The sequence below is a fragment of the Sebastes umbrosus genome, chromosome 16 (assembly GCF_015220745.1).
Source record: "Sebastes umbrosus isolate fSebUmb1 chromosome 16, fSebUmb1.pri, whole genome shotgun sequence".
Lineage (NCBI taxonomy): Eukaryota > Metazoa > Chordata > Actinopteri > Perciformes > Sebastidae > Sebastes > Sebastes umbrosus.
In genome coordinates, this window is record NC_051284.1 from 14,943,721 (window position 1) to 14,971,305 (window position 27,585).

Below are 27,585 nucleotides of genomic sequence, written 5' to 3' on the forward strand. Positions count from 1 at the left end.
AGCAAAAGCACGATCACCCCACAGCTTATACCTCCACCTCGGGACTTCTAAAAAAAAGACAAGGATCATACCATCAAGCAGGGAGGGGCGGGAGGGGCGGGGGGTGCGCAGCGCGCTGACAGTCTACAGGTACAGAGCAGGAGGGAGAGGAGGAGAGAAAGAGAGAGGAGTGCGGTGCGCGAATAGCAGACAAGATGAGTGACAGTCGGAAACGAAGCAGCATGTAAAATTATGATATTCTGGAAATGATAAGGTTTAGTATAATTATATTGAATAATTTAAGTGATATATGTGCACACATACTAATCATAGGTCAAAACAGCGCTAAATTTGGCTAAATTATTAAAGGCAGAAGTGGTAAAATGAAGAGCCGTTTGGGGAGCCGAAAGAGCCCGCTCTTCTTGGTGAGCTGCGCCAAATGAACCGGTTCACTAAAAAGAGCCGAACTTCCCATCAGTAATAGTCAGGCTGCTGAAGGAACGCTTGTTTTGTGACGCCGCGCACACCGTTCGAAGCCGTTATTACGCAAGGCAATACATGAGATAGCCCCGCCTTTTCGAGACAGCTTCGGCTCCTAAATCTAACTATCAAGAACAGCAATAAGGGGGAGTGGTCATTGTACTTCCCCCAAAGTCCATAAAACACGATTACAAGAAGCACATTATATGCATACTTCCTCTATCTGTGGCATTGAGTGAGTCAATCACACTTCTTTTGTTTCCGTTTCGTTTATCTGTGGGATCTTATGACCTAACCACATTTGTTTTAATTTCTTATAGATAGATAGATGTACTTTATTGATCCCAAACTAGCACATTGTTGTGTTACAGCAGCAGGTTATCCAAGCAATGTACAGGAACAGTACATAAAACATGTCAACACTAAAGAAATATATCCATAGAATACAAAATATAAAGAACATTGGAATACACTATAAATATACCCGACTACTACAACTAGCATTAAAAAAATCAAAATTATAAACATAGAATAACCCATTATAACTTCTATTAGTGTATTGTGTTTTTATGCGAATGTGTTTTAATGTGTCCTGTCTGGATGTGATATGTTGTGTTTTAATGTATCCTTTTAATAGCTGTTTTTGCACATGCGAACCAAAGACACATTTCTGCCTTTTGTACGCGAAAAGCAGACAATAAAGTATTTTTTATTCTATTTAACACATATTCTGCTACAATATTTTACATGGCATTTAAAAAAAAATTAACATGTGGAATTATACTGTTTTTAATAGACTGGCCAAAAAGAAACCCATGAACACTGGAATTCAATATATATATTTAATATCAAATAAGTTAATCACAATAAAGGAAAAAACATACGATATGCCCATTAATGATACTCATACTTTCAGGCCTCACCGGGCTGAACCAGTCATTCCTCCTCTGTGTCAATGGTCGCTGGCTGCCCTGCTGCCTGCAGCTCTGCCTCATACTGCTTCTTCAGGCCCTTCAGATACCTACGCAAGCTGTCTGGGTCCAGTCTGGAGTTTCTGGCAGTCTGCAGCAGGCGGGTGGCCAGGTGGTACACAGCTCTCTGCCTCTGTGTCTCTGGATCACTGTGATGTTTGGCCTAGAGCAATAATAAACCACACCATGGGTCTTGTCTCTTTACTCAGCACTTCTCTGATATAAAGCAGGATTATTTATGGGACACACAGATATTTGTGCTATCTGTCGTGAGAGGCCATGGCACAACATTTGACTCTCTCAGGGTCAAGTATTGTTTTTTTGTAAATTAAAGCTCGACACTGTTGTACAAATGTGGAACATGCTATAAAAGCTAAAATGTACTGTAAATATAAAAAGGCCCACAGAGCACGTTGAGGCACCAAAGATGGACACAAAGTTGACCTTCATGAACCATACCAAAAGCTGCTGGCTAACTTTAGAGGCAATCATCTTCGCCTCTTGAATTATGCTTGAAGGAAGCGCAGTCATTTCTGCTGCTCTCAGACCTAGAAGAGCAAAAACAAGCTCTGTAACTAATTTCATGACCAGTTTCAACAGGATTGTATTTAAGATTTCATTGATTCTGTACCATAATGTCTTTCTTCAGAGCACCCTCGATTCAGCAAGTACGTATACACAACGCTCTCTGCGCCAGTGTCACCACTGCGTGTGTGCTGAACCTCCATGTGCTGGTTCTCCACGTTGGGATAAAGAGACTCTAGTTGGCACAGCTCAAGATAGTGTGTAGCAAACAGGGTGAACGCCTGCAAACAGCCAGGAAAACAGCACACACCTTGAACATTAAAACACTGGGAAAAACACGCTGTTCCCGTATTGACTTTACTGCTTTACTGTTGACCCAGGAGGCGTAACGCAACAGACAAAGCACATTAAATGATTAAGATAGCGCATAGGAATCTGATTTATCTGGTTTTCATTTAAGAGAAAGGAGTGTCAGTGCAGGGTTGTATAATTTTATGCTTTACCTTGAGGCTAAGGAGGAACTCACAGACCGAGTGGCAGATGCCGATGCCCTCCTCAGCACTGGTACCACGCCCCAACTCGTCTATGATGATCAAGGACCTGTCACTTACGTTGTGGATTATGTAAGAGATCTTTGGGAGTAGATATGCAGTCAATCATAATGATTTATATCCCTCATATATGTAATTAAAGAATGTGAGCAGCCCAACTGCTAAAAAAACAAGTATATACCTCCTTCATTTCCAACATGAAGGTGGAAGAGTTAGTTTCAAAATCATCATCCACTCCAATTCTGGTGAAAATCTGATCAGCAACACGAAAAGAGGCATACTCAGCTGGAACAAAAGAACCTGGAAAAACAATGCAAGGGCGTTACTCAAAAACAAAGCCAAGTCCATGCCTAGCACTGTGTGGCCTTGCACTCCAAATTCATGTGAAGCTGAAAGGTTTGCTTGCTAACCTATCTGAGCCATGATCTGACACAGCGCCACCTGTTTGAGGTAGGTGGATTTGCCGCTCATGTTGGGTCCAGTGATGATGACAAAGTTGCTGCCCTCGGAGATGTAGCTATTGTTCGACACAGGCTCCTGTCCAACCATCCGCTCCAGAATGGGGTGACGACCCTGCTTGATGGCCAGCGTGTCTGTGAACTCTGGGCGCACTGGCAGACGCAGCAGAAAAAAAAGCAACAATCAAAAAGACATCTATTTGTTGGTGTATTGTTTATATATAATAAGTCTCTTCCTGCATTTCATGGGATAATCAAAATGTCATTAAATCAAATTATTAATTGCTAGCTGTTTAACTGAAAGGTGTGTCACAATAAAATAAAAGCTGATTTTTGAGAGAGGTGTGTGCAGCGGTTACAGCCAACTAGCTCCTCTGCTGGGTAGATTTGTCTCAGTAAATACAGCACTCCAGTGCACACTTATGTAACAAGGGTAATCTGAGTACAAGCTGGCTGGGATAGAGGGGGGCAGGCAGTCAGCACATGTCTATGGAGATACGCTTTCAGACAGCTGAGGGCCAGCGCTCGCCACCCACGTGGCTGATCGGGCTGGTGCTGCCCACGACCAACACACACACAAAAAAGAACTGAGGCCAGCAGAGCTGCCAGCTCAGTTTCTGGCTGTCATGTGTGACGTCGGCTGGGTGCTGCCTTGTGTGCACACAGCACTCCCTCAGACAACAGATCAGACTTCTCCGAGGCTAATTTGACAGTTTGACTGACGTGGAAATCAACAGTGATTCATACTTACCATAGTCTGAGATGGTGCATGCGTTGGCCAGTGACAGCAACATGTCCAGCATGGATACGGCATCAGAGAGCTTGTAAAGGCAGTGGATGTGCTCGTGGATGGTGCTCAGAAGTTGACATATCACCCTGTAAGGAGACAGGTTCGATGCTGCATGGGCATAGCACTGGAGGAAAATTAGCTAACAAACAGCACCCTCTGGTGGACAAAAAGTAGAACACATTAAATTTATATAAATCAATAAAACTTGCTTGGATAGAGAAAAGTAGAAACTTGCAGTGCCCCCTTTAAATGAGTAATTGGTTGTTAAGGTCTTTGTCAGCCAAGAAATTATTTTTGTGGCCTTTTATCTAGGGATTAAAAGTCAGTTTTTACATCTCTGGCATCAAAAGAATATTACAAGATAAGCTTTGAACTTTTCTGCATAATCACATTCCTCTGTGGAATGAAAAAAAAGTGCCAGCGAAACAATTTGACAGATTTAAACAACTAATTACTCAAGGAAGTCCCACGATTACCCAGCTAAGATTTCTTTAGTCGAGGAGAAAACATTCTGTCTTTCAATATTCAGCACAGTGTAATTAAGTGCCTACAATACATTACTGTGCACGTTTGTAAGTCATGGGATCATGATATCCTCACACATAGGACATGTGAAAGATCTCCCTCAGGGCCTCGTCACAGCGGTCATTCATCTTCATCAGGTCAGCTATAGTGAAGCCGTAGTTGTTCTTATGCTTGGTGACCTGTGGTGGCAGAAACTCAGCTGCTCATTTCATTTAATTTTTTTCTGTTCTTAGTGAATCTGTTAGCTCTCAGTGTTGTCCCAATCCCTGCCTTTAGTGGACTATACCTTGATAAACTCAGGGGGGAGTTTCCCTTCAGGCAGGACCACTCCTTCAAGCTTCATCTGGATGAAGAAACCTCGAGCTGTGCTGAAGCTGGTACGCATTGGAAAACCATATTTCTCCCCCATCTGGTTCACTAGCCCTGTTCAACACAATGCCATTCAGTAAGCTTTGTTGTTTAAATACTATATACAAACCAAAGATATTACGCAAACGGCCAGAACACACACCTGCAATGTCGTCCACTATCTCAGTGTAGGCTCTGCGTGCAATGTCGAGGAACTCGTTGATGTTGGGGCGGACAGCGTAACACTTCTGGGTGCGCATGTTCAGGCTCCCCTTCAGGTAGGTAGTGTCCTCATTGATCACTGTCTTGATCTGCTCTAGAATCATGTCAAACCTGAAGCAGACACAGATATACACAGCGGAAGATGTCTGTAGATAGTATGTGATAGTAAGTGTATATCTGACATATACACAATGCTTGGTACCTGTTGTCTTCCAGTGAGGTGCTGTATGCCTTGAGCAGAGCTGTGTTGCAGTTCTTCAACACCATCTGTTCATAACATTTAATGCTTAAAGGACTTAGTATTTGCATTCTAACTAAATAACAATTAGTACAACTATCTATGGCTGTAAGATGAACAAATCTCACAGACCCTTAACCGTGGCACCAGGTCCAATGTGTGTTTCAGTTGAATGACGTGTGTAATCTTTGCTTCAGCAACCTGAACCTGTTGAAATACAGCAATAGTACTGAAAAGTGCACAGCATTTGGGCATTTAGTTAGTTAAGCATTTTAAAGCACACACGCACACACACATGAATTCACTTCATGACAAGAAATTCCACTGCTATGAAATCATCTTGTGCAATCATGAGTACTGAAAGTACTGTACGTACCGTTTCCTGCTTTGGGATTTGGACAAGAACAGAGAGCAGCTGGTCAATGTCAAGGAAATGACCTATGGCTGAGGAGTGCAAAAGAACACATATTCATATACTGTGTCATGCTCCCATCTCCAGTATGCACATTATTTAATGTGTGATTAAAAAAGGTTAGTGTTTATTTCTGACCATTCTTCAGACCAAAGAAGAGCTCCTCGTCCTGCAGCAGCTCTTGTATGGTGTCCAAGCGTATGTTGATGGTGTCCACATCGACCAGAGGCTCCAGAATATTGGCGCGCAACCTTCTGGCACCACCAGGCGTTTTAGTGTGGTTAAGCACCCCTAAAAGAGTATGCTCGCTCCTACAGTATACACAGATAAGCAGAGACTGAACACTTACTGTACATGATTATACAAGCACTACACACACAAATACGACGCTGTCATAGTCTTGCCCTCTTACCTGTGGTCTCTGTTATTGACCACCAACTCCAAGTTAGCAGCAGACGCCGAGTCAATCATTGTTGTCTGTTCACTGCCTTTAAAGCTCACTTTGAGAGACTTGGAGGCGTAGACGGAGTTCTGGATGAACTCTAAATATTTCAGCAAAGCAGCTGCTGCTGCTAAGCAATAATACCTGAACAAATCATGACACTTGGTAATAAAAAAATAGTGTCACAGCAGATCTATTTCTATATATTATTGTACTCAGTGGCGTACTTAGCTTGCACTTCCATGAGGACGGTGCCAAATTCTGGAGCACACAGCTGCTGGATGTACTCCAGTCCTTTCCTCTCGTTAAAATACTTCCTTTGGATAGCAGTGAAAGCTACTCCCTGACAAAAACACATAATAAAATCCAAATATTACTTCACACTTGCAGTTTAACAAGAACAAGTGTCAATAGGTGCACCAGGTCCCAACAAAACAAGAGTGAGTGTATGAGCATGAGTGTACATTCTGCGTTAAAAGTGGGTATTTGTTTGAATGAATTGTGTGTTTTACTCATAACAGCTATACTGCATTGGTACCGGGAAGTTCTCTGTGATGAGGTTGAACAGCTTTGTCCCCTTCCCCTTCTCACTGGCTGTGTCTGGCATCAGTATTTCCAGTGGCACCACGATGTGAATCTTGGTTATGACCTTCAGAAGAGTAACATATGAATGAGACAGGAGTTCCCTTTATTTTAGAGTCTCTGCTGAGTGTAGCCATGATTAACAGCCAATCAAGCATGTAAAGGCTATAGCTTTTGATAATGCATGGCTTACCTTGGCATACGTCCCAGTGTCCGCAAACTGCGAGAGTACAAGCTCTGGATATTTCAAGTTGAGACTGGCCATGCCAATCTCTCCCCGGGCCAAACCGCGCCCTTCAACCACCGCCACAATCACAGTGGCACCCGAGGTTGTGGTCGCAGAGGAGCAACTTGTTGCTGCAAAAACACAGAAACCAGATTAAGAAATCAGCCATGTTGACATATTCAAACAGTATCTAGGGCTGAATTACCGGTGTGATCAGTGAGTGGTGTCCGTGCTGGGTGTGTGCCAGTGGCCCCAGCAGACCCCGGGGTCCACTTGTGTTTTGGTGTTCCTCCACGGCTGCGTAGGGAGGAGCTGTCCGAGGTGGATGCAAGGAGTGATGAATTTATCCTGCCTAACCTGAAGCTGTGATGGAACTGACCTGTGTCAAGACAAGATATGAGGAGAGGGTCTGTGTCATATTATTACTGACACAATTACTTATTAGTTTCACTTGATGGCCAACATGTTGAAACTGTGGAAAACTTTAAATTCCTCGGTACAGTGCTAGACACCCAGGTGAGCTTCTCAGAAAATACAGAGATGCTCACAGCGACTGTATCTTCTAAGGAAACTTGGTGGCCTCGGTGTCAGTCAGCAGATTTTAGAATTAGTGTAGTGTGTGTTTTAACATTTCACCTTCCTACCTGGTACGGTCACCTAAACTGTAGATATAATAATAAACTCTATGATTGTGTCAATGGCAAGCAAAATAGTTGGTAAACTCCGAAAGCCCTTGACTCAACTTTTTACAGAAAGGACAAGGAAGTCAAACCTGGCGGATAGCTCCCATCCTCTCTTCAGCCAGTTTGAGCTCTTGAGCTCCTGTAGGCGCTATAGAGTCCCTCTGGCATATAAAAATGTGTTTTAAAAGTCCTTCATCCCAAGTACCATCAATATTCTTAACTCAACAAGGTGACTGAACAGATCTAAGCCACAGACACAAACTGTTTTAATGTGTAACATAACCTGTCTATGCTGTTGTTTCCTGTGTTTGATGAGCCAAAGATAAAACAATAAAGATTTATTTTTATTGTATTCAGTGTTGGAAATTAACTTTTTGTGTTTGGTAGATTTCAAAATCTACCAGCCACTCTATAGATTACCATTATTTTTTTGTCTGGTCAGTGAAGCAAATCTAGCAGCCACTTGCATATTTTACTAGCATTTGGCTGGTGCTAATTTCCAACCATGATTGTATTGTTTTCTTATTTTATTTTCATTATTTTCTCTGCTTCTTGACATCCTGTAGAGCCATCTAGTGACCACATTTTGCACTTGTCACCTGAGAGTTTATTGGCCTCTTGCTCAGGTGTTTGCAATCATCAATTGTCTGTGTACTCATAAAAGGGAAAGCTGTGTGCTGAGGGTTACAACCTGAAGAAGGCTGTTTGTGCCAGCATTGTTTTTAGCATTTCATTATGAAATAGCTAATTGAATAAAGGGTTTTTATTTTTTCAGAAGAGTGCCTTGGACTCTTCTTCTGGCATTTATTGTATTGTATTGTATTATACTGCAGTGCCCTGCCCAGAGAAAAGGGTTTTAGTATTACAAATGTGACCCCATTATCCTTCTATGATCCACTATCAAAACAAATTCAGACATTAGAGAATGTAATACCATAAATGTCACTATTACATGTCACTGTCTCTCTCTGACGTCATTTTGTAGTCTTTGTTGTGACAGTAACAGATGCTAACGTTGTCAGTGTTATCTTAAATGACTGGCTATCAGTAGCATCACCTGAGGCCACTCTGGGGAGTGATGGACCACGGCTGGAGCTCGTACTGCCTTCATCTAAACTCTGGTGTGAAGAACCGGAGGAAGCTGAGGCGGGACCGTACGAGGTGGTTTCATTTAGTCCGCTTCTGTCCGTCGGGGACACCCCCCATGTCTGTCCACAGTCCGGGGTGTCTCCTACCTCCTCTGTGCTGCTACGAAACATCTTAAAACATCCTAAAAGCAGAGGTATATTAACAAACTAATTAATATATCTGTAACTGGAAATGCTAGTAGCAAAAATAATAGTAGACTGCGATCAAATGAGCCCTCGTCTACGCCTATATGAGCTATACGAGCTACCGTTAGCTAGCTACTAGTGGAATCTGAAATACGCGCGCGATCATGTCCAGTCCGAGCATCTCGCATCTGCGCATGTCAGTGACGTCACCCTAAACCGTTACATTCGCTACCAACACATAATTAATATAATTAATAATAATTAATTCATTAATTAATAAATTAAACATTAATTATAAGTCGAATGCATCGAGGGCCAAAGAGCAAATTTACTACGGAGTATTAGGGCCACATTGAGGGACGAAGAATCTGAGATTTACAGAAAAAAGTCGTAATATTACGAGAATAAAGTCGTAACTTTAAGAGAAAAAAAGTCGTAATTTTACGAGAATAAAGTCGTAACTTTACGAGAAAAAAGTCATAATATTTCGAGAATAAAGTCGTAACTTTACAAGAAAAAAAGTCATATTACGGGAATAAAGTCATAACTTTACGAGAAAAAAGTAATAATATTACGAGAATAAAGTCGTAACTTTACGAGAAAAAAAGTAGTAATTTTACGAGAATAAAGTCGTAACTTTAAGAGAAAAAAAGTCGTAATTTTACGAGAATAAAGTCGTAACTTTACGAGAAAAAAGTCATAATATTACGAGAATAAAGTTGTAACTTTACAAGAAAAAAAGTCATAATATTACGATGATAAAGTGGTAACTTTACAAGAAAAAAAGTCATATTACGGGAATAAAGTCATAACTTTACGAGAAAAAAGTAATAATATTACGAGAATAAAGTCATAACTTTACAAGAAAAAAAGTCATAATATTATGAGAATACAGTCATAACTTTACAAGAAATAACACGTAAATTTACTACTTTATAATATTATGACTTAATTCTCAATACTATGACTTATTATTCATTGTTATTAATTTCCATTTTTAAAAATCCACAGGGAGCCACTGGAGATGGGCTGAAGAGCTGCATGTGGCTCCGGAGCCGCAGGTTGCTGACCTTTACTCTAAACCGTTACCTTAGCTACCAACACATATAGACTCTTTGACCCATGTAACTGGAGATTTGTTGAACCCTATTTAGCAAAACCCTAAAGACTCGTCTACCTATAAAGCAGAGTAACATTATGTTTTTGTAACCCACATTAAATTTACATCTAATAAAGTTATTTGTATGATCAGTAGAGGGTGCTCTAACGCTCTGGGCACAGATTCTGATAAAGATGTTGTAAATTAATTTACGTTTGAAACTGTGTTTTTCCCTTTCTTCATATCATAAAAAAGAGAGAGACCATGAATGAAATGAAAGCACATTTTACTTAATTGTAGACCAATGCCTATAGGAGGCGCATAGACAAAGAAATGGAAATGGTGTTGATGAGAACAGTGAATACAGTGAAATTCATTATCAGGGTATAGTTGTATTTGTATGATTGATTTTGTTACTTTTTTGGGATGTATGAAATTGATAATATAAGCAAACCACCAACAAAACCAAAAATACACAATTCAATGTTTATGTTGCACAGAAATACCCTACTTAGATTTGTTCATTAGTTGCCAGTAGACAATAATGTTAGAATATAGGCTAGGTAACAAAGGTAACAGCTATCCAAAAGGTTAAGAATGGCAAGAAGAGGAACTAACATGAGTAAAGAGGAAGATTTGAATGAAAGAGGAAGCAGAAATAGATATCACAACTGTAGCCTGTGGTAGACTTTGAGGTCAAGACCATGACCTTATTCTGAAAACATTTGTGTGTATGTAAGTGCTTTGTGGTGGAGGCCTGTAGGACTGTTGACTTGACATACCTTAGTCTCTATCAATATAGCTTATAATAAAATAAGAACATTTTAAGATAATATAAGAGTTGTAACACTTTATATGTCATACTTGAGATGGCATACAGGGGCCTGGTTGAAAGCATCTTACAGTTTAATATGACTGCTTGGTATGGCAACTTGAGTGGGAAGAACAAAAACAAGCTTTCCAAAATTGTTAAGATTGCAGGGAAGGTGGTTGGCAAGCCACAAAGACAGCTCTGTGACATATTTGATAGAGCGGTACTCAGGAAGGCCAGACAGATATCTGTAGATGCTTCACACCCACTAAACTCTGAGTTTGAGCTGCTCCCGTCTGGCCGTCGATTTAGGGTCCTGAGGGCGAGCCGTAACATATATAAGACGTCTTTTATTCCCCATGCCATACAGGTACTGAATGCAAAATGACTGCACTAGGGAATACCTTAAGTATTTTTAAAGATGTAACTTATCCCCATCTGTTGCTGCTGTTCCCTACCCATTTGCACAATTGTACGTTTGTTGTTGTATGTTTTGTATCAGTGCAGAGTGATTTGCCGACTGTATGTTTTTAATGTTTGAATTTCATGTCATGTTTGAATTTATCTTTCATGTACTAGAGAAGCCAAAGACAAATTACCACTAAGGTGGACAATAAGGTCAAAGTAAAGTAAAAAAAGTTGTATACTGACTGCTGAAGGTCTGCCAATTTTCTTTATTAGAATAAATATTACCACAGACAGGGTTCTACAGAATGAGTAGTTGCATTTTTAATAATGTGTTGCAAAAATGAAGTTTTCTGTTATGTGTAATGTCTGTTCTTTCAGTGCACTATAGCCCTGACTCTTCTTCCTCTCTAGAAGCACCACCTTTACTCTCATCCTCGTCTGCTTCCTCTCCCTGATTTACAATGACTTCCTCAACCACATCATTTGTCTCCTCTCACTCTGGGGAGCACGGGGATGGGAAAGTTTATCCGTGTGTGTGTGTTTACACACCATCAAATGTACCAGTGGTGCTGACTTTGACTACCAGGGTGCAAAGAATCCTCTGAAATCACATATCACATAGTGTTATTCAGCACATATTGTTCAAAACAGTCCTGACTTTCATCACTGTGTAAACTATAATGTTGACTGCACTATATTGGTAATCTGTATGCAAGAACTGAATGTACTGCATATACAATAAATATTACAAGTTGAGTAGAGGTTTAGTTTAGTTAATTAGTTTATTATATCGTGGACAATCCCAATTAATTGACTGTAGCAATAACAGTAAAAAGGGCAGCTTTAGCCAACATGGCTAATATCCAGCTGTAGTCCCCGGCCCGATGACAATAGGCACCCTAAAAAGAACAATACATTACAGCACATTGATTAAAAGGAAAGAGTTAAGACAGAGAAGAAACAAGATAGATCAATAAAGATAAAAGAGAACAGTAAAGCATCAGTACAATCATGCAGAGACAGCACATATAATCGAAACATACAATAAAACATCAGTACAATCACATTCAGGGACAGACAGCACATATAGACAGGCAGCATCCATGATCATGACTCAAGTAACACACAGCCATATGTTAGTGTATGCAGGTGTAATTGTCGGCAAACCATGTTTTTAACTTGGATGTAAAAGTGGAGTATGTATGTATATCTTTAATATGGGTGGGAAGTGAGTTCCAATTTTGTAGTGCTCTAACAGAGAATGAGTAGAGGTTATGCTTTTATTCTGGAAAACAATCCTACCGGAAGTCATCTACTTGTTTCTTCCTGTGGCTGCCATCATGGCGGCTGATGCAGATGAGGCTGATTATTTTGTGAGAGAAATTGAGAAAAACGACGGCTGTACCCTGAAGGTGAAGCAGTGCTACCTAGGAGACGTCGGCTGTGTTGTTTGGGATGCGGCTATCGTGCTGGCTAAATATTTAGAGACCAAACAGTTTAATGATCCGTCCTCAGGAGTGAGCGCGTGGACTGGCAGGAGAGTTGTTGAGTTGGGAGCTGGGACAGGAGTCGTTGGTCTGATGGCTGCAACACTGGGGTGAGACATAACTCAGGATATGTCAGTGCATGTCTCAGCCTGAGAGACAACCACAACAACAACAACACATAATAGATGTAACTCACACTCTGCCTTTTATTTACTCCTCTACTTCATGTTTTTTTTTTTTTTTTTTACATTTATCTTTTGAAATTGCAATATATTGTTATTAATTATTTTTTATTTGTTTGTTTGTTTGTTTTATCGACACAGCAAACATGAATTACTTCTTTAGATAACTCAGCATATGTCAGTGCATGTCACAGCCTAAGAGACAACAACAACAACAACACACTCTGCCTTTTATTTACTCCTTTACTTCATGTTTTTGTTTTTGTTTTTTTACATATATCCTTTGATATTGCAATTTATTGTTATTAATTATTTTTTATTTGTTTGTTTTATTGACACAGCAAACATTAATTACTTCTTTAGATAACTCAGGATATGTCAGTGCATGTCACAGCCTGAGAGACAACCACAACAACAACAACACACAATAGATGTAACTCACACTCTGCCTTTTATTTACTCCTCTACTTCATGTTTTTTTTTTGTTTTTTTTTTACATTTATCTTTTGAAATTGCAATTTATTGTTATTAATTATTTTTTATTTGTTTGTTTTATTGACACAGCAAACATTAATTACTTCTTTAGATAACTCAGGATATGTCAGTGCATGTCACAGCCTGAGAGACAACCACAACAACAACAACACACAATAGATGTTACTCACACTCTGCCTTTTTTTCACTCCTTTACTTCATGTTTTGTTTTTGTTTTTTTACATTAATCCTTTGATATTGCAATTTATTGTTATTAATTGTTTTTTATTTGTTTGTTTTATTGACACAGCAAACATTAATTACTTCTTTAGATAACTCAGGATATGACAGTGTATGTCACAACCTAAGAGACAACCACAACAACAACACATTATAGATTGTTATTAATTGTTTTTTATTTGTTTGTTTTATTGACACAACAAACATTAATTACTTCTTTATTGTTTTCTTCTATTTACATGCATGTAATTTGCTTAATGAATTGTATATATATATGTTTTTGTTTTTATTTTGTTCTTTTTTTTAATTTGTATTTATTATTGAATTGACGCTTTGGCAATATTGTTCATGCCATTAAAGCAAATTGAATTGAATTGAATTGATAACTCCTTAGTTTGTGTACTCCGTCGTTTAAATATGAATATAGCCTAAATCAGTTTAACTACTAGCTAGCTGCTTGTACTCCCTTGCTTTGCAGTGAGTGGACAACAGCCTTTAATGATTACAATTAATAACATATAGAAAGCCAAAAGATTGTTTTCGTTGCTGTGTGTGTTAAATCCCATAGAGCTGCAGTTACTGTGACAGACCTGGAGGATTTGCAGACCTTGCTCAGGGTGAACATCCAGGAAAACCAGGCACTCATCAGTAGTGGATCAGTTACTGCAAAGGTACTGAAATGGTTTGTACTTATATTTCGTTTTATTTGGATTTCACTCATACAGTATAAGCTGCATGTTCAACATATTGCAAGTGTCAAATATTAACTCTTTGATTTCTACTCTCCTCAAAGGGGTGAAGATGTGTCTGACTTCCAGCCTCCCCCACATTATGTTCTTATGGCAGATTGCATCTATTATGAGCAGGTAATTTACTCATAAGGCCCCCTCTTAGTCGATTAGTCGACTAATCGGTCATCTTAGTCAAGTAGTCATTTTTTTCATGCTGAATGACCAAGAAACTTATGAGCACATCTCTGGTATACACAAAACTTAAAGTGGCGCTTTTGTGTGATTCAGATTTACAGATCTGTCGATTAAAGGGCCAGTGTGTAAAAGAAAATATGAGCTTGCATTAGACTTCCTTTTTAGATTTTTTTTTTTTTTCACTTTTGGATAACGAAGTAAACAGAAAATATCATAAATGTCTCTTACAAAATGTAAAATCACACGCCATTAAAGGAACAGTGTTCAGGGGATCTATTAGCAGAAATGTAATATAAACCAAAACCAAACACTGGCTCTAGAGAGAGGCTTTCACGCTTTTACGTTACCTGAAGGCCACCGTAGTTCTCTGACCCGCTTGTGAAACCGTCTGACTTCCATTGCTCCTAAAGTAGTGTTATTATGGTAAGGATGGCCTCTGAGCGAGGCGAATGGCATTACCGCGATTTTGCACTCGGCGGCTCACATTACCACAGTCTTGGAAAAGGAGGAGTGAGAGGCCGGGTACTCAGTTGGTTGCAATCTGCAACCACACCATTAGACGCTGGCAAATCCTACACACTGTAACTTTAGTCAGCTAATCGATTAGTGGACAAAAAATCAAATAAGGGTTAGCTGACTAAGAATTTCTTTGGCGAGGACAGCCCTATTTTCTACTTAGGCTTTTCAATCTAAACATGACCCTTCGTGAAAATGCTCTGTATCACCAACATTTCAATACAGAACCAACTTTAACTGTAGCACTGTATTTCTCTTCTTGATCATTATCATTTATCATTTATCTCCACACAGTCTATAGTTCCACTGGTGGAGAGCTTGAAGCTGCTCTCTGGACCAGAAACCTGCATTATTTGTTGCTATGAGCAGCGCACGGAGGGCGTCAACCCAAAAGTGGAAAGGCAGTTTTTTGAGGTGAGAGTGCGACTGTGTGTTCCATTTGTAAATACTAAGAAATAGGTAAATTATTATTAAGAAGCTGATATATATGGCATCACCCCTCAGTGAGTCATTGTGTTTTTTTGTGTCATCTTTTAGTTGCTACAACAAAACTTCAACTGTGAGGAGATCCCTTCAGACAAGCAAGACCCAGAGTTTAGTAGTCCAGACATCCACATCCTGCACATCCGGAGAAAAGTCTGAGTTTGTAAGGTGATATTAGTGCGTACAGTAATCAGTGTACCCCCCTTTTTACCACATGGAATCAGTCTGTATAATATTCAATGTATCTTCATTTCTGCACTATTTTTTAACATTTTTGTATAAGAAAAAATAGGTTCTAATACAGCACTGTTCTGATATAGTGATTGGAGTAAACAAAATGAAAAGTGAAACCATTGTCAAACTTGTTTTTTTCACACTATAAAACCACGTTCAGATAATATCAGCAGTTTCATTGATCTATGTAATAATAGGGCTGCAAAGATAGATGGCAGACAGGTGCAAGCACAGACATGACAGATTGTTATCTTTAATAGAATGAGTTAGAACCAGAAGGGACTGAACCATGGGTTCTTGATATTCATTTGGATGTTTGAGGTTGAGGATTAGTCTTGCAAATGTTTGTTCTGTTTTTTTATGCAAAACACAGTGAAAGTCCAGAGTTTACAGCTCAGTAAACTGCGGGACACTACAAACACAAGACTTGGTGTGCTTTTGCTGTTGCCCTTTTTCCGCTGTGCATGATTAAATAAACATTGTTGCAGGTTATTATATTAGGATAATACACACAGTCACATGTTAGATTGAAACTGTTGACCTTCCCCCAGAAATGAGCAGCTAACTGCGGCCATAAACTGCTGTCAGAGTGGTTTTCACTGTAATTTACAGGATTTCTTCTAATTGTGAATGAGGTTTGTACATTCAGACATTGCCCATGTGAAGCACTAGGGGGCAATAGTTGCTTTAAGTCCCCAAAAAAGTATTGAACTGTGTGTCAATGTTTAGTCCTTGCAATACAACTTTAATTTGATTATTATTATGGAGGGCCATGTTGGTTATCTCTATCTATAACTAAATATCAACTGAAGTTGTGAAGACAATGTTGTTACATTATTAGAGCTTACTACATCGAGAGAGATGGGAAAATAAATTACTAAATTCCTCAATCCATATGTTTATCTTCATATAGCTTACCCAGTTTTTAAAACCAACATAGTCAACATAGCGTATGGCAGCTCTCCTGAAAAGCTCCATGCGAGGGGAATTCCACCCCAAGCCCGAGATTAGCTGGAAGATTATGGCTCTTTTTCAAGCATAAACCATGAAGTACGCCCCGCACTCCCACAGGCATGCAGGGGCCCCTCGCAGCCTTTCATGCTGCTCTCTGTTTACACAGCGGAGCTGTAGTGTAATGAGCAGGGTGGCCTCCGACGCTCAGACCAAATAAAAATGTTAATACTGAAGTTGACGTGGTGGGGTTAACACTGAAGGTCCCATTAAATGCTCAAATCACTTTATAGAAGAATGCAATGGGAGCCATGTTTGATTATGCATTAATGAGATGCTCCTCCTGCTCGTCCTAATATTCCTCTATAGGGATCCAGGAGTGCAAAGCTAACCTTGACTGAAATCTGCTGACACTGTACGGCAGGAACATCTGTGATGGCATAGTGCCTAAAAAAGACCCATGAATATTCCTGTATTTAATGAACTGATTTTTATAATTAAACAGAAACAAGCAACTCTTCATAATCCAACATTCAGCAGATGCTTTAGCTTTGTGTAATCATTACATTATAACCTGTTTGCTCATCGGAAAACACATGTATGAGTACAAATACAATCCTTCCTGTTCCAACGAATAGATCCAACTGTGATTGTGAAATGTGTGAATGGTGGAGAAAAACAGAGGTGTGGTTGTGTTGAATCATAGTTTAACAATCTGATGCCTTAATCCCTGTAGGCCTTGGTCAATGATATGGCCTATCACAAGAGCGATAGAGTGAGATGAATGGCCTTTTTTTTTTTTTAAATTACAACAGCGGATCATTTAAGATAATCACTCCCTGTGGCCCTTCTCTGCCCTCTCACTTCTGCCTAGGGCAGCTGGACTGCTACAATCAGAGTCAGCCTACTGTTCAGGTCTCCTTTGGCTTCCACCAGGATATGTTCAGCTAATTAATTTGACTCACAGCTGGTATTAAGTCCATGTCCCCCGGTGTGGCGGGGACGGGACCCAGAGGGGTTATTGGGAGATTAGAGGGGTTAGAGGGGAGCCGCACTATTCTGTGTCAACATTTCATCCTCCTGCCCACCCGTAGCTCATCATTCAAATCATTCACAATCTATTTCCCAGTCTCTCTGGTGTTCTCTCCTCCTTAAATGTTAACCTAAAATAATGTAGTTCTTGTGGTTGGCTAATTAGGCTATAGCACTACAGGGGAATACAGGGAGTAAATGAGGACAGCCCACAGTGAAGCAGCGGTGTCTCTAATCCGTTTTCATATACACATTACAGTTGATTCCAGTGACCGTAAAGATTCATTACTGAACATGTGGCGTACATGCTGCATGCACCAAGACAGAATGGGGGCATTTTCTGCCAACAGATGGTGCTATTAGTAGAAATAACTCATATACCTGTGTGGAAAAACCTGCAGTAAGAACAACACAGTTCAAGTTCCTCATAAATAGCTGAATAGGCCAATGCTTTAACACAGGCAGGCAGTTTTTTTAATTATGGCATGATGATGACATTCGTTGTGGCTGTTTTGTCTTTTTGGGTGCTATTGCTGTTGTTTTTGAGATTCATGTGCAATACAACCCCAGGCCAGTCTGCACTTTTTCACACACAAAACATCTGCACACGTATCCCCCCGCCACCCACTCCACCCGTGGTACTTTTAAAACATGAGGAGGCAGTGCAGCGCCCCTCCAAACCAGATGGGTGGAGGAGAGTTTGACTCCGTGCAGCCTGTGTGGTGGTGGTGGTGTGCACCGCTCTGCTGCATCACAGCCAAGAAGTGACACAGAAGATCCTTTGTGTCACCATCATCACGCTGCCTGGAGCCATGAGACACTGTTCCAGAAAGGAAGACTCATTTTCTCGCTAACTATTAGGGAGTGGCTCAAGAATAGACATCAAAACTGGGCTGATTAAAAATAGAAGAAGGCTGCGTAAATGTGTGACATCTCTGATCCTGCAAAGGTCTTTCCACCTTTCTCTCTCTTTCACATGACAAACTGGGCCTGCTGAACTTTACACTCCAAAAAAGAGACAACAGGCCAGAGCTCTGTTCCAAAATAGAGAATGTGATTAGTGTTTTTTTTTTTTGCAGATAATGAGAAGCAACAACTCTAATAATCTGTGGCACTCTTGTTCGGTGGATTTAAAAACAAGAGGTGGTACGGTGCCAGTGAAGCAAAACCCGATGGGACAACTAGCTTTAGAAACACAATGCTGACTCAACCCCCCCTCACCACCAACACCCCTCCTGCAGAGGAACAGGAGGAGGGCGGGGGTGCTGTTAAGACAGCTGTGCTGCAGTTGAGAGGGGACACAAATCCAGTACTGTGAGAATATAGTGCACACTTCTTCCATTCCTATTAATACAGCAATATTAGCAGTGATTGTCTATATCAAAATTAAAAGAGCTGAACTCCTATTAGTCCTTGTAGGCAGTGTTAGGTTATAATAGACTTTGTGTATAATATTATTGATATATATATATAGGTTCAGTGTGACTCAGTAAAAGTGGAATAGTGTATTGATCCCTTGCTTGAAATACCACAGGTTTGGTGGAGACTTGACTGCCTGTGACTGCTGTCCGTACGGCATTCTAGTGCAATGATGTATTTGTCATCATTAGGTTGTGTGGCGGCCCAGCACCGAGGGGAGAACTGCAGAGGGGGGGGGGTGCAGCATATGTGTGTGTGTGTGTAGCGTTTCCCTGAGTCATTACCTCTCAGTAGTCTGAATCTGGACTGTGTATGTGTGTGTGTGTGAGCAGCAGCGCCTGACTCGCCTCAGATCCGAGATTTCCTCCCAAGCTCAAACTGTTGTCTAATCCAGACACAGTGTCACTCAAAACACTGTGTCCTCTGTAATTACAGCGATCTTTGTCAGATATACAGATGTAGTCAGTCCCGGAGCGTGACAGTGTGGTGGTGAGCTGCTGAAGCAGGCCTTTGAGGTTGCTTTGCATGGATCTTCATCATTCTGTCAGTCAGTGAGTGGATACATGTGGCTGGTGGATACTGCTGCTGCTGCTGCTGCTGGGTGAATGACTCCTGTCTGTACACGCTTCAGTGTTTCTCTGAGTGTTGAAGAGGTTATGTAAAGCCAAATTACAGATGCCAAGGTCAGTGCTTTGCGTGCTTTATGAAGAGGATCAAAAACATAATTTAATTTCGCTTCAGAAACAGATGCACTTTGCGTTCCTCACAGCCAAGAGACCTCAAGCTGCAGCACCATCTATAATGCCTGCTGACCCCCCCCCGCCTCCCTCCCTTTCCTATACTGTAGCATTGCTTACATCTGAAGGCAAGATGGTTAACACACCGCTATGATCCCCTTTTCTCTGTGTGTGTTACAGCTGGGAAAACACAGTCCAGGGACAAAGTGGTCCACACTCTCACACAGCTGTGTCAAACATCCTGCAATTCTCAAGAGGAACCATGTGGACAAATTTCAGGTTTTCACATAATGGAATATAAATATAAGCCCCGAGGCTTAAAAAAAATGTAACTGGACTTAGATTGGATGGTTTTTAAAGTGGAAAACCCAACATGATTATAGGCTATAATGAAACTTTACAAACAAAACTGTATGGCAAGTGGCTTAAATGATGTAGTTAATGCTTGTATGAGCACTTTATCTATTCATTAAAAAAAACAAATTGGTTATGTCGTGTGGACCTCCAGCACTTCTTAATAATTTTCTGGTTCTCTGAATTTGTAATTTCAACACAGCAAGTAACCTTCAGTTGCAGATATGACTGGAATGTATTTTGGACCAGTGCCCAGAATGCACCTTGGACTTTACAGCCTCACATTTTCAACCTTGTTCAGCCAGCATACCCTTACCAAATAGAAGTTTATTCAAGTGTGCTATTAGTACACTTATTTTAAATTTTAATTAAGAGAGTATACTTTCAGTTTACTTTTTATGTACTTATCAGAGATATACTTATGTATAGTTAGCTTATACAGACAAGTATACAGCAAAGTACAAGTATACTTAGCTTATACTTGTGCTTAATCTTTTGATCAAGATATACTTGCAAAAAGTATAATTATGTATTCTTGCCTTATAGGCCTACAGAAAGGTATAATTGGCTTGTAGTTGTGCTCATTTTTGATAGAGTAGCCTATTAAAGTGTGTGAGATTTTGTAAACATTATGTTTTGATATGAATTTACTTCAATTTATCAAGAATTTTCTACGTTTTTGGATACTCTGTTAATCGTGGAGGCATGTGAGAAAAATGTATTTATTTTTTTATCATCACAAAACATCAAGTCAAATAGCAATGTTTATGTAATAAAGAAATCATTGGCTAAGTATTATAAGTTAAAGTATACAAAGTGTACTTTCATAAACTAAAAAGTGGGCTACATGTATATAACTATTAAACTAACAGTATACCTATAAGTTCACTTGTAGTCTAGTTCATAGTGTAGTTCTAGTACAAAATACATCTTAGATGTAAACTAGTTGTGTAATCAAAGTTTACTGTTCTTACATTTAAAGTACACTTAAAAGTATACTTTATAAACTAAAAAGTGGGCCAATTTATCGTAAGAAGTATTGAATTAGTATACTTACAAGTATACTACTAGTACATTGATATTAGTATACTTACTAGATAAAGTATACTTCATAAAAATAAACTTGAAGTGTACTACTTTTTGGTAAGGGTATACCACAGCATAGCTCCTATAAAAACCATAACACAATTTTAGATTATCTATAAGTAAAACCCGCACCGACACACCTGCAATCAAAACAAACTACTACAGTATGAGCAGAAAAGAGTGTGCCTGTGTAAAAGCAACCAGGGGTTTGCATGTAGCGTGGCATTCGAGAGCGTTAACCTCAGCAGGAAACCTGAAACAACTTTGAGCCACTTCCGGACTTGTTTTACACTGAGCTCTGCATGAGTTCATTATTTAACAGCTCACTCGAAGAGACTACTGAAGGTGCAGATGACTAAACCAGAGGACAAAGAGAGACATTTCAAAACCAAAGAGGTTTTTTTCTTACTGTCCTTGAGGGTAAGCAGCCACTGAACCAAGCCTTGTGAGCTGTGGCTTAGAGTAGGTGTTCCCTCCTACCATTTGTCAGATAAATAAACCGCTTTAATAATGGTGTTCACCAATGTACTCAAGAATATCTGTGTCTGCAGGCATCACATATCCAACAGTGATTATCCAACTGGGTGTGTCCGTTGAACTGTAGGCCAACATTAAGCCAGCGATGACTGTATTCACAACCCACAGTCAGAGAGGAGTATTAGTGCTACCTGCAGCTGGAGTTAAGAGGAAGTGAAGACGAGTGAGGAACACAAACCACACCCTTGAAAACCACACATACAATTCAAACTAGAGGCATGTCAGGCGTGTAGCTGTAACACCACTCACCATAGTTATTCCTGAGCTGTTTTAAATATTTGTCAAGTTGACTAATGACGGACGAGCTGTCGATTTGTCACAAAAAAAAAAGGTGTGTTCCAAAATTGCAGAACTTCACAGAGAGCGGGGTCTCTTTCAATTTCTTCCCACTCTTCCTCTTTCTATGTCGAATAGAGGAACTGACTGGAAACTTGCAGCACAGCCACCTATATGTCGTGATACCAAAAACTCCAGGCCACACTGCCGTCAGATCGTTGTCATAGGAACGGCCCCAACAAACAGGCGGTGTAATCTGTCACAGACATTCTTGTGCAAACCAGTGGAAGTATTTAAGTCATTTGCCTTTTTACTCTGTGAATTACGACACCAATGGGATATGAATCTGAAATATGTTGCAAAAGTTGACTTCATTAAGCAAGAAGTATGAGACCTAGTTTACGAAGCACCTATTACTGAGCTCTCCTCTGTGACCTTTCCTCTCAGGAAGTGTAAGGAATTCCAGCCGAGCACAGAGGGAGTTGACAGGAGGGCCAGGAGGTCTCATCTTTACAGAGGAGAGGTCATAAAGCCTTGCTTACAGTCTCTGTCCTTGCCCCAGGGGCCCCCGGGTGTTACCAATAAAGCCGTGAGGATCATATGGTTGTAATGAAGTGGTGAGAACCAGAGTGGCCATTACAGCCCAATTAAACTGCCATCAGCTCCTAATGGAGGCCCTTGACCAAAGCCCTGACCGAAGTATTTACAAAGCTTGGATACTTTCTCGACTTGTAGTGTTTTGTGGCTGATCACTCCAATTATAGACCCTTTTTTCTAATGGAGCATTTAAATCACGGCTGCAAGAGGTGTGTGGGTTGTGTGAAACATCTTCTGTTGCAGTGGAGTCATATCTGTCTGTGTCACCTGACCCATGTGACGGAAACCTCTGTGGTGCTAAAGCAAACATCCCGAGGAGGCCTCTACAGCAACGTGCTTAGCACCAGATTTTTCCACACAGCCGATCTGCCAAACGCTCGTGGATGCAGACATAATGTAGGAAACAGCGTCCGATTGTCAGTGAATGCCGCAAATACATTCCAAATCGCATACTTTTTCTTTTAGTGCGTACTGCAGCCGCCCTTACAAGGTATACGTACTGTTGCATCCAGTATGCTCACAATTGGGACATATTACTTTGTCATAACATTGTGCCTTCACCTTTGACCCTCTTGCTCATATATCTGCTGAGCAGAGGATTGTGGGTCAGAAATAGCCAGAAAAGCATGCTGATTTGCATTCTGCAAAATGGGAACGGATGTAGTAGGACATCCTGGTATTTTTGGCATATACTGCATTTGACATACCGCAAGTGCGTTCCAATACTCATACTACCATACTATTTAGTATGCCAGAAAAAGATTTAGTATGTCCCAATATATAGTATGTCAGATGCAGTATGCCAAGAATACCAGGATGACCTATTACATCCAGTGTCATTTTCAGTATGCAAGCCAGCATGCTTTTCTGGCTTCTCTGACTCACAATCATCTGCACAGCGGATATATGAGCAAGAGGGTCAAAGTTCAAGGTGCAACAGATTGTACTTTGTTAGGCCAGCTGCAAATACGTACTAAAAGTAAAAAGAAAGTATGCGATTCGGAACGTAGCCAGAGTGTGCATCCTATTCTTGTAAATGCAAATAAATGCAAAGTCTGTGCTTTTTGAACAGCTATACATGTTGCCAGTGTTTATGTGGATGTGTAAAACACTGGAAACAGTGCCCCCCAGTATGCGGTGTGGAAAAATCCTTAGAAAATCTGCGGAATAATACCAACTAATCTTCTGTAGCCCGAAACACAGTAGTCCGGCCATTTGTCACCATTAATCCTGTCTTTGTCAGGAGTGCATACACACTTGTTAATCAGCTTTAATGGAAACTAAAACATTCTGCGTCTCAGTGGTGTCTGTGTCAGATTTAACAGTTGCACTGGCAAATTCAACTTTTAAATGAATGTTTTACTAAAATACCTAAACTGAAATGATTATTCAGCAGCAGCAAGAATGAAATGAGGTCAGCATTAACAGAGTAGAAAATGAGAATAATACAGTGGACCTCATCCTCCTAGTATGTTGGAAACTCTATAGATTGGACATAAATCACACTCACTTTTGAGATTATATATAAATACACACAGATTATGTATTACACACTCGTTTTGCTCATGACTTTGTGGAAATCCTATATACATTTCCTTTTCCTTTTCCAACACCAGCCCTGCATTAGTCAACTTGAACACTCACTTGATAAAACAACCCGAGACTCGCTTTTTAATGCCAGTCCCAACCAAACTCAGGAAGTTACAGCTGACAGCTCAGCATCGACTCGACTATGGCTCGCAACCAACACGCAACATTCAAAAAGAATCCACAATTCAGCTGTATATCTCCGCTGCCCCTCCAACTCTCATGCAAACTATCATGTGGCTCTGTTGTTGTTCCAAAAAGACCAGCAGTTGGGACTTCCTGTTTTGTACATTTTCCCCGTTTACTGGCAAGGGAACGGAGTCTGAGGGTGGACATAAACTCTTTATGAAGAATCTGCCCAACGGCACTAAAACCCATGAGCATTTTAACACCAAGAGCAGTCTTGAAACTTTCCCATGGTTGTTTTTTTTAAGCCGCTGTTAATATATTAAACTACTTACAAATAAAACTTTCATCAGTGTAAAAATGGTTTGATCACTCAGGCCTAATCACACTAACTGCCTTGAAATAACAAACAGACATAACAGATTTAAAATCACTTTTTTAATAAGACATTACAATGACATTGTTCTGTACATGGTTCCCCCAGTCAAAATAAGAGCAAGAACTGCACCACAGAGTGTCATCAACATTTCCCCAGTAAACAGCTCCTTCTCTGACTGCACGACAGATGGACTCTGATGTAGGGTTACTGTACTTTCGTACTCATGCTACAGATATAGGCTATCATATAATGTCCCAATACTGAGACTAATCAACTGTGGTATCAGATTGAGAGAGCTCAGAGCTGAATGACATTCCTTTGGAAAGATTGAGTCAACTGACTACGTGTTACCCAAAAATCAAAAATGCATCCCCAACAAGCATGTTTAAGAGTTACTGGAGGCCTATTTGTTGATTATTCAGCACAATTAGGTATCAAGACATGACATGGGAGGTCAATCAGTAAACTATATATCCCACATAAGGGAGTTGGGAGGGGTAACAAAACATGTCTGAAGTAGTTTTGTTTCTCTGATGTCAAGACAATGAAATGAAAGCATTTTTTTTCTTTTTTTCCCTTGCAGCAGTCAATACCATTGAGAAGAAATACTTTTCACCACAGTACTGTGTTAAAACACATGTCAAAGTCCTTCAAGTATGCTATGACATTAAAGATCTCACCTCAGAAGAAAAAAAAAAAGTTCAATGCAAGAGACCGAAGAACCTCGAAACAAGTTTTAGTCCAAGAATGAAGACAAAAAACTTTCCTCATTAGAAAAATCATACAAACAGGGAAAAAGAATAGGCAAAGGCGGTGATCTCTGTGGCTTTTAACGTTAGGACCAATTAATTCAATATTCATCAAGCAAGCCCCAAGAGAATGAATGTGATAATAGGCCTGCTACAGAGTACAAGCAAACTTTAAGCCAGCAAACCCAGTTAAAGATAAATTAGTCAAGGGGGTAAACGTAGTATTAAAAATAAATGGGAGATAATCAACTTTTTTTCTTAACCATACTCATTTTGAGAAGTTATGTGTTACTTGCAACGTTATTATAGTTTTGACCTAAAACAGTCAGCACTCAATCATTAAGATTTGTAATTTGAGGTTAGCCATGTCAAGCCCTCATACAGTCCATCACCTGTGGTCGCACAGGAGGGCTGAACATACCAATTCCTATCTCTGATGCGGGTCAATCCGAGCTTCTCCTGGATCTCATGCGGCTTCATGGCATCCGGAAGGTCTTGCTTATTGGCGAATATCAAGATGATGGCATCCCTCATCTCCCGGTCATTGATGATGCGGTGGAGTTCCTGTCTCGCCTCGTCGATGCGATCCCTGTCCGCGCAATCCACCACGAAAATTAACCCCTGGGTGCCCGTGTAGTAGTGTCGCCACAGAGGACGAATCTTATCTTGCCCCCCAACATCCCACACGTTGAACTTGACATTTTTGTAGGTGACAGTCTCCACATTGAAGCCGACTGTGGGGATTGTGGTGACAGACTGTCCGAGTTTCAGTTTGTAAAGGATTGTTGTCTTTCCAGCAGCATCAAGTCCAAGCATTAATATTCTCATCTCCTTGTTGCCAAAGATTTTAGACAGCACTTTCCCCATCTTGAACTCTCTTGTGCATAAATACTTTCGTTTGCTAATGAGAGAAAATGTCTGACACTTAGCTTGATGATTTACTCACTTCTGACTTTCACTTGACTTGTGAAAACATGACTCACTTGAAGAGCATATGAGTGAGGGGGGGAAAAAAAGTCAAAAATACACACTCATGTTGAAACCTAACAAACAGTACTTTAAAGGTGTTTCACTTGAAAGTCTGTGCGTCCAGTGACATGTATGATCAGAGTAGCACAGTGTCTGCAGGGCCTAGACACAACATGGCACGGTTACACTAAGCAGCAGCTTGTTGCAGGACGTTCATTTTTGTTGCCCAATTACAACATGAAAGCTGTGAGACAAAGACAGGCCGATTAAACCCTGCAGAGCAGACACCGTGTGTGTATATATAAGGCCCAGAGAAAGCCTTTGGTACTTGTGAGTTGCTGCTGGTGTCCGGTCTTCCTCATCGGGTGCGCCCTTGTTCTCTCTTCACCGCTACCAGGCAGCTTTCTGCGGCTAGTCCCAAAGCGTCTCCACCGGGTAAACTTCACAAAAAATATCCTCAGCAACACACTGTATCCACTCGAGAAACTCCACTTCTTGACCCCCTGGAAAGAGAGATTAAAAGAGGAGGGTCAGACATGCCAAATTAGCACGCTAACCGCTCATGGCTGCTAGCACGCTAAGCTAACCAGCTAGCTTGTTGCCTAGCAAGCTAAGCTAACTAGATAACGGGTAGTGAACTAGTGATATCTGGAGGCTAAACACAGCGCGACAGGGACTACATGTTGGCCTCACACCTTTCTAAGTTGAACACTTAATTGAAATAGAAGCAGTTTTACCTCCTATCTCCCCCTCCTGTCTCGATAAATACACCCAGCTTCTCGTCTTTCTCCTTTAAGTCGAGCTGGTCGCAGTGCTGCTACACCGGAAAGGTGTGGAACTGCATTAACCGCCACTTCCTCCTCCAGTCTGCTCCACTTCATTCAGCTGCTGCTGCTCTCTGCTGCTCTGCTGCTCTGCTGCTCTGCTGATAGTACCAGCTACCAGCTAGAGCTGTCTGAGGACATTCACAGAATGAAACAATGAAATACCAGAAACTGACATGAAATCAAATCTAACGTTATTTATCTTTTACACCATGTGTTTAGTTATTAGTTAACGTGATGTCATACATCACAATTATTACATTCTAAAATGTGTTTAGTTATTAGTTATTTATATACTATATATATAACTATATATAGTTATTAGTTATTTATTTATATATTTAAATCTCTATTATTGTTTTTATATATCTATATATATATTTATATCTCTATTAT

The 27,585-nt window shown here is 40.3% G+C and overlaps 3 protein-coding genes across 4 annotated transcripts; 1 reads left to right on the top strand and 2 right to left on the bottom strand.

The window, feature by feature from the left end:
- Positions 1-1,282: 1,282 nt before the first annotated feature.
- On the bottom strand, positions 1,283-8,858 carry msh4 (mutS homolog 4). 2 transcript variants are annotated; one of them, XM_037796186.1, is made up of 20 exons: positions 8,490-8,858; positions 6,955-7,128; positions 6,717-6,880; positions 6,480-6,590; positions 6,169-6,284; positions 5,912-6,085; positions 5,638-5,810; positions 5,464-5,531; positions 5,220-5,294; positions 5,052-5,116; positions 4,791-4,960; positions 4,566-4,702; positions 4,355-4,458; positions 3,716-3,840; positions 2,917-3,117; positions 2,688-2,806; positions 2,459-2,587; positions 2,062-2,236; positions 1,890-1,978; positions 1,283-1,593 (listed from the first exon to the last, which is right to left on the bottom strand). In XM_037796186.1, the coding sequence occupies exons 1-20, from the start codon at positions 8,689-8,691 to the stop codon at positions 1,396-1,398; spliced, it is 2,769 nt and encodes a 922-aa protein (XP_037652114.1). In that variant the 5' UTR covers positions 8,692-8,858; the 3' UTR covers positions 1,283-1,395. The 2 variants fall into 2 exon arrangements, with proteins under 2 accessions (XP_037652114.1, XP_037652115.1); XM_037796187.1 differs by lacking the exon at positions 5,912-6,085.
- A 3,471-nt stretch (positions 8,859-12,329) lies between these two features.
- vcpkmt (valosin containing protein lysine (K) methyltransferase) lies at positions 12,330-15,682 on the top strand. Its single transcript, XM_037796130.1, has 5 exons — positions 12,330-12,621; positions 13,976-14,089; positions 14,201-14,273; positions 15,144-15,263; positions 15,387-15,682. Exons 1-5 carry the CDS (start codon positions 12,365-12,367, stop codon positions 15,489-15,491), a joined length of 669 nt encoding a protein of 222 aa, XP_037652058.1. The 5' UTR covers positions 12,330-12,364; the 3' UTR covers positions 15,492-15,682.
- A 9,005-nt stretch (positions 15,683-24,687) lies between these two features.
- Positions 24,688-27,287, bottom strand: arf6b (ADP-ribosylation factor 6b). Its single transcript, XM_037746917.1, has 2 exons — positions 27,103-27,287; positions 24,688-26,868 (listed from the first exon to the last, which is right to left on the bottom strand). The coding sequence occupies exon 2, from the start codon at positions 26,261-26,263 to the stop codon at positions 25,736-25,738; it is 528 nt and encodes a 175-aa protein (XP_037602845.1). The 5' UTR covers positions 26,264-26,868; positions 27,103-27,287; the 3' UTR covers positions 24,688-25,735.
- Between the last annotated feature and the right edge of the window lie 298 nt (positions 27,288-27,585).

Coding starts and splice junctions, on each gene's coding strand:
- vcpkmt (XM_037796130.1), top strand. CDS start 12,365: ATGGCGGCTGATGCAGATGAGGCTGATTATTTTGTGAGAGAAATTGAG. Junction 12,622..13,975: donor CTGATGGCTGCAACACTGGG/GTGAGACATAAC, acceptor TAAATCCCATAG/AGCTGCAGTTACTGTGACAG. Junction 15,264..15,386: donor TGGAAAGGCAGTTTTTTGAG/GTGAGAGTGCGA, acceptor GTCATCTTTTAG/TTGCTACAACAAAACTTCAA.
- msh4 (XM_037796186.1), bottom strand. CDS start 8,691: ATGTTTCGTAGCAGCACAGAGGAGGTAGGAGACACCCCGGACTGTGGA. Junction 5,811..5,911: donor GTCAATAACAGAGACCACAG/GTAAGAGGGCAA, acceptor TGTATACTGTAG/GAGCGAGCATACTCTTTTAG. Junction 3,841..4,354: donor ATCTTTCACATGTCCTATGT/GTGAGGATATCA, acceptor GTCTCCTTACAG/GGTGATATGTCAACTTCTGA.
- arf6b (XM_037746917.1), bottom strand. CDS start 26,263: ATGGGGAAAGTGCTGTCTAAAATCTTTGGCAACAAGGAGATGAGAATA.